This window comes from Uloborus diversus, chromosome 6, assembly GCF_026930045.1.
Source record: "Uloborus diversus isolate 005 chromosome 6, Udiv.v.3.1, whole genome shotgun sequence".
Lineage (NCBI taxonomy): Eukaryota > Metazoa > Arthropoda > Arachnida > Araneae > Uloboridae > Uloborus > Uloborus diversus.
The window spans coordinates 87,355,973-87,362,990 of record NC_072736.1 but is presented as its reverse complement, the minus strand read 5'-3'; the positions used below and the strand labels follow the sequence as shown (position 1 = coordinate 87,362,990).

Sequence of the window (7,018 nt, the reverse complement as noted above, 5' to 3'; positions counted from 1 at the left end):
TGCAACTGTTGGATCTGTTTAAGTCTTGATTGAATTTCATTTCCCAAGACAACTTTTGAGTAACTGTTAGATCTGTTCTAACCTTGCAATTGCAGTCAGAGATGAACAAACTATATAAGCTGAGAGTAAGTACATAAGAATTTAGGGGAAATTAGTGATTTTGAAACTTTGATTACTCCTGCCCATGATGTCCCTGGAGGTTAAATTTTTTTATATGTACTCAATGCCCCCCCCCCCAGAATATGTATACAAAAAATCATTACCATAGCCCCCCGGGGGGCTGTGATAGAATCCCGGGAAAGTACAGTTTGGGGAGTATAAACGAGGGGGGAGGGGGTCAAATGGCACATCAGTAGGACACAAGGAATGTATGTGCAAAATTTCAGCTTGATTTCTCTTTTCGTCTGGGCTGTCTGTAGCCCTGTCAAAGAAAGCGAAAATTTTTTTGAAGAGCAATTTTCTAACTTGAATTCATCCTCCCCCTGATGGTCCAGGGGATTGCATTTTGGTTTATGTCGTCAGGCGCCACTAGAGATTGAGTATACCAAAAATCAACTCCGGTGGTTTAATGAGGCTGAGATACAGAGGCGTGAAAAACCCAGAAAACCCCAACTTGTTCTGTCGTGTAAACTGTTCTTAGTCGCTTTTATTTTCTTCCGTATTTCTTGGCGATGGGTTTGCTTTTGTTGGCTGCTGACGTTTGGTTTTCTTGGCTGCCGGGACGCTCCAGCGTCCCGTGATAATGTGACTTACGTTCCTCTGGCTCTGAGGTACATTAATAAGGTTAAGTATTTCTTGCTATAGTATACGTAGTTGTACCAAATACTATTATCTTTAGTTGTACTACAGGAATATTGAACTAAGATTAGTATTTTTTTACTTTGTTCGGAAAGTACATTAAAAAAAGTTACGAAAGATAAAAACTTCTGAGAAGAATTAAGCAGGACCTGACTTCAAATATTCACATAAAATTTTAATTTATTTTCTTATTTTTGTTAAATAATGAATATGAAATTACATTGAAAACTCAATCATGACAGTCATCATCACACATACTCCGTAAATCTTGTTGGCTGTAAAAGGTAAAACTCGGTAAAATGTTTCTATCAAATAAAGTCAGTTGTTGCCTAATGTCATCAGTTCACGAATGGCAGTGATTCGATATTAGGACACATTAAATCATTGTTGTCATATGAAGTATTTATGACAAACGGCGATTTCTTTTTTTGTCAAAACCACTCCTCAAATACTACAGACTGATGGCTCTATCTGTCTTATTTTCGAACAAATGCTTCATTCAAGAACTTAAAAATTATTATAAATGATTTATGTTTAATTTTATATTTAAATTTTAAGACCAGTTTGAACTCCTATTTTCTTTAGCCTCCATAAGCGTGACACCTGTACATTGATCTCCAAAAAAAAAAAAAAAAAAAAAAAAAAATAGAGAAATTCTACCCTCTATCTTATTTTTCAAAACAGCTATGAATCTATCATAATTGTAATATGGAGCAAGATTGCCATTATTATTACATTTCAAGATATTTGTATGTTCTGAAAATATACAACTGTTAGCTCTGAATGTACCAATAGCAAGCTCGACGTAAATTTAAGAACGTTGCTGCTATTTGCATAGCAGCAACAAACCGTCAAGCTTTTCACCCTATTTAGCAAACGGTTTGATAGCTTGATGTCGATCTAAAGACGATCAACAAACATTTTCTGCCAGAAGCTAAAATTCGAACATATTCGACAGGGTCATAGACAATTTTAGGTAAACCTGAATTGGAATCAGTCTTTAAGTGTGTCGGAGGCATGATGCAGGTAGGCAAGACGTCGTTGAAAGGAAACATGTTGCTTACATGTAAACCCGATAATATTTTGTTTGAATTATCTTCTTTCCTCGAACAAATTTAAATAATCAATTTATTCCACCTTAAATGGATAACATCCGAACACATATCTTCAAAATCTATCTTCAAGTGTAAAAAACATTCAACATGTATGCAGAAAATTACTCGAAGCCCAAATGCTCCTCATAAAAAAAAGTTTCCTACATCAGTCTGCAGTATTGCGTGGGAGTGGTCTCGGAATCTAATTTGAGGACGTGTCACCGAAAGCGAGAATGATGCGTTTCTGATCCAAATGGTGGCAATGTTTCTGTTATGGTGGAAGCGGCGTCTTCGTTGTAACGAGGTTTGTGTTCTTTCCTGGTAAGCAGCAGACAGGTACCACATGCAGCGAGCAGACCGATCTGAAGGAAGAGGGCCCCCAGTGACGATACGACCACTACTGTCTTTGTGGTACACACCAGTTCGTCGGACATTTCACGTTCTTTTTCTTCTGTTGGAATGGAAATATTTAAAAACAGTAAACATAGAATGAATATTTGTAACATAAAAATCTATTTTTTTTTAATCTCCCGTCACAGGACCTTTTTTATTCGTTATTACCATTATTATTGTTATTACTATTAGTTTTTGTGTTTATAAATAATAACAACAATAATAAAAACAACAACAATAATATAATGATTGTATCATCATTTTATACTTTTATTACATTAACAACATAATTATAATAGTATATTGTAAAAATAATATAAAATATTATGTCACTATTGTTAAAATAGTAGATCATTACTTACAATGTAATAATGGTAATATAACCTAATAATATTGTAATGTATTATCTTATTATTTTTTCATTAGTATTATTATTTTGAACTAAACTTTGCTCAAGGCAAAAGGGGGAGGGGGAGAATCATTTATGTTCTTAAAATGTTTATTTTTGTTTCCTGCTTCTGGGCTTACTAGAAAAGGAAACAACTAAGATTCATACTTTAGCACTTGATCTACTATTATTATATGGCATGATTCACTGTGCAAATATGCTTCAATGTTACGAAAAATTGGAATACATTTATAAGGCTTTCTATCATCTTATCAACATTCTCCTGACTAGCTAAGATTGCAAAATATGTCAAACATACCTTCTTAACATTTAAAACTAATTTATAAAAACAAAATATACCTCTCTCATGAAATAGATCCGTAAAATATAAATAAATGAAAAAAAAAAATCAAGTAGTAAGAAACACTTCTTAAACACTGCTGCTAATATATTTTTTTTCCATAAAATAAATTAATTGCTAAACAAACAAAGAAAAACCCGTTTGTAGCTCTTTTGAGTAAAAATAAAGTGCCTCGGATTTTACTTTTCCCTCGTTGCCGAAAACGAAATAAATATATTTTTAAAAAGTTTTCTTAAGTAAATAGTTATTCTCAATAACAAACTCGTCTGTACATTTCTTTCTTGCTGTTAAAAAAAAAGCATTCTAAATTTTCTTTCATTTCCCGTCGCCAAAAATAAAATAATTAGTTAAAATTGACTGAAAATAAAAACAAATGATATCAGCAATCATTATTTCACAGTAAAAATCAGGGCTCGTGGATTCTGAGTCGAACTAATTTTGATGTATAAGAGTCGGGGGTTTGGGAATAGAAGGCTTTTAAAATTCCAAGAGTCGGTGTCGGTCATTTTTCTTCCGAGCCTGCATTTCTGCCAAGGCTGCGGAGTCGAAATAGGACTCGTTTTGGGGTACAGGAGTATCGGTATAGGAGGAAATCGAAGACCCTAAAATTCCAGGAGCCGGATTTGGTCATTTTTAAATCGACTCCGCAGCACTGGCAAAAACATTTGGTCTTTGAATTCATTTCATTTTGATGTAGTCATATTTATTTCTTACTTGCGTCGATTTTAAGTCTACGAGGTGTAAGTATTTTGATTTTTTTCTATTTCTTGAAACTAAAATTTGAGAATACAATCAGAATCTGCACAATTTTTGTGTGCCAAAAAATTATTTTTCTTGTTTCGTTAAGGTTAATTTTTTTTAATTGTTCAAATAACAGCTAAATCAAAAAACCATTTTAAAACATGTTCTTCATCAAGAACTTTTTCTAACAAAGTTTGTTTTAAAAAAGTCCGCCTTTAAGTTCGTTCGGGATCTATAATGACGTTACATTTTCCTGTATGCGCCAATGTTAAGGTTTTTTGAACTGTTAGTTCGAATTGAGCTATTTTCTTAAAAGTTTTTTTTTGGGGGGGGGGGCAGACCAATAGACACATTTTCCCCCAATCTCAACACCCTACTTTCCAATTTTTAATTTTTCAATATTTATTTGATTAATTTATTTGTTTCCGACTTTTTTTCTTTGTATGTAGCGATATTTTTGGACTGCATTAAACCTTCTCTCACGCTTTTTTTCCTTCTTCCTTTGACTTTTATGGGAAAGTTAGCTAAAAAAATGACTTGGCAGTTGTATTCATTCTGTAAATTATGTTCCAAGAGATATATTTCTTACCAATGTATTGAGAATCAGTAGGTCCAGTATCATTCCCGTAAGATGCACTTTGAACGACGATAGCTGCAACAAGTGGATAGTCGGGGACAATTGGAATCTCTGACATGTCTTCTCGCTTCCTCCTCTTGCCAAACGATTGAACGCCTCCAGGGCAGATGATGGGATTACATTCCTCAAGACAGAAATGAACATTCACTTGAAATCGTACCACTGGATCCTCAGAGAACTTGAACGCTTGGAAACGAGATTGCAAGGACTTTGTGCCGGGAATCTTTTCGAAATGAGGGAAAATCCTGGGATCGGCCGAACACCTGTGGCGAAAATTTCCAAATTGAAATAAGAGTACAGCATTAAAATAAGCACTTTTGAAAACATGCGAACGCGTAATTTGAAAAATAAAATTACGAATCCAGATTTTTACCCTCTGTTAAAACAGTAATATCAATTAAAGAGCATATTTAAGTTAAGAGACGTGCGGACTGCAGAGGTTTTTCTGGGTGATAATTTTCTTGATGATAGTCGAAGTAATTATATGTGACCTACGTGATTTATGTTCGAAGCGATGAGGTTTGACAAAAAATTTTAGTTTTTGTCAATAATTTGCAATAAAGTGTTTAGTATTTTAAAAAATTAATTAATTTTCTCGAAAATCGCCGGTCAAGGTATGACGGGTGAAAATTTGCTTCTACATTTGAACGAAGCAATTGCCTGTTTGGTGATATTTTGACGGTTGAAATTTTAACCGTAACTCCAGTAGATTAACCTGTGGTTAAAGGTAGTCCAGTTACTAAAGGCAACATTTATTGTATATTCCAACTAATTCCAACTAAAACAAATTACATTTGAAATCAATAAACATATATTAAACAGTCCCTTCTTGGAACAATCGTAAATTTTATACTCCGACACAATTCCAGATACCGTGCCACAACCAAGCCAGCCGGAGACTTTAAATAACTTTGCCAGATTTGAATTTGCTTTTTTCTTTTTCTGCTGAGTTCAGGCGCATTGCCACAAACCCATTGAGATAAGATATGATGGAGGGAGTGAAGACTTTCATTCGTGAAGCCCAAGACCCCAAGTCACGTGACAGAGTTTGAAGCAAGTATTGGAAGAATTCTTTCGCTTGTTTCACGTAAAACGTTTCATGTTGCAAATAAAAAAACACGTTTAATGACAATGTTACAAATTTGGGAATAGGTTTCTGAAAAATAAATTGATTTAATAAAAAAAAGCATAATAAAAAAAACAACAGCTGTTGGTTTTTAATTTGCTGTCTTCTTCCATATTTTCATACGTTAATTAGAAACATTTTAAATATTTGGATATAGTATGTGTGGCCACGAAAAGTATTTTAATATGAGGTGCGGACCTCGAGTAAAAAAGGTTGGGCACTACTGCTTTAGATGTAGAAGAAGTTAAAACTAAAAGTTGACCATTATATCGACTGAAAACCAAAAACAATCTTAATTGCTCATAATTTTTGCTGATTCCATTAAATCCCGCTCCTCCTCAACTTCTTCCAAGCAGTTTGTTTTTTTGATGTGTTAAAATATACGTATAAACATGTTATCATTCCGTTACCCTCACTAACAGCGAAAATAACCATTATTCCAAATGATGAAATTAGTTTTCTATTTTTAAGCATACTTTCTGTAACGTATATAGCCCTTTCTGCTCCTAGCACATCATATGAGGATCACACTTGAAATATCATCGATGGTTCTGTTTCAAATATCCACAAAATTCACTTTTTTTCCCTTCTTGACATAACTTTACAATATCTGGCTGGATCAGGGATTGCTCAACACTGGATCAGAAGCAGCGGTATCTTTAGGGAACCATTCAACCCGTACTAAAATACGTTCCGAGGTAGATACGGAGAACTATAGAGTAATGTAGTGTAATTAGTATATAGAGTAATGTAGTGTAGTACAATTATCGAATTACAAAGCCAAAGGGTGGTCATGCCCTTGAACATAGTTGCTCATTAAACTTGAAACTTTGATTGCAAATTTAAAAACTACACGAGATGGATATGATTCATTTGTGCATAGAATCCTTCATATAATGATTAAGGGCGTTTAAAAGATGTTTTTAAAAGACATTATTCAATATTGTCTCAAGATAAATCTATAAGAAATGATAACTGAAAGTATCTCACCCATCGCCATCGAGAAGCGTGATTTGTAAATCACCTCTTCCATTTCTTGCTGTCATGTCTCGAGCAAAGATGCCAAATACACCTAAAACATTATCACCATATTAATTTAACTTTTACATTAAAGTTAGTATAAGCACATATTTAGTTAATACTAATAACTCATAATAAATTCTTACGCATTACATAAAACGATTTATAAGAAGAATTACAACTAAAATAATGTGTAATATATTACTTTCCGACCATTAACAAGATAGAAAGGCAAATATCCGGTATTAGAAGCTGAACGCTGCTCTGTAATCTTGATTTGTATGCTTCGGCGGAAACTCTCCAGAAGCGAAAACTGATACATCTATTAGTTTGCAGAGATGCCAGTTTTCCAAAAGTAGAGACACTTCGAAATGGACGAAACATACAGATCGAAATTGGTTTTTTCTCTGCTCATTCAGCCTTTACTTCACTTGCCACTTGCCAATTTTCCATTGCAAAA

The 7,018-nt window shown here is 33.8% G+C and overlaps 1 protein-coding gene across 4 annotated transcripts in view; it reads right to left on the bottom strand.

Annotated features, from left to right (window-relative positions):
- Window positions 1-956: 956 nt before the first annotated feature.
- Window positions 957-7,018, bottom strand: part of LOC129223837 (uncharacterized) — a 93,423-nt gene continuing 87,361 nt past the window's right edge. For 2 of the 4 annotated variants that reach the window (XM_054858199.1, XM_054858200.1), the window contains exons 9-11: window positions 6,529-6,610; window positions 4,365-4,675; window positions 957-2,343 (exon numbers count right to left, since the gene is read on the bottom strand). In XM_054858199.1, coding sequence (XP_054714174.1) covers window positions 2,111-2,343; window positions 4,365-4,675; window positions 6,529-6,610 — 626 coding nt within the window. In that variant the 3' untranslated portion in view covers window positions 957-2,110. The remainder of the gene's footprint in view (window positions 2,344-4,364; window positions 4,676-6,528; window positions 6,611-7,018) is intronic. The other 2 variants (XM_054858196.1, XM_054858198.1) reach the window with 2 other exon arrangements.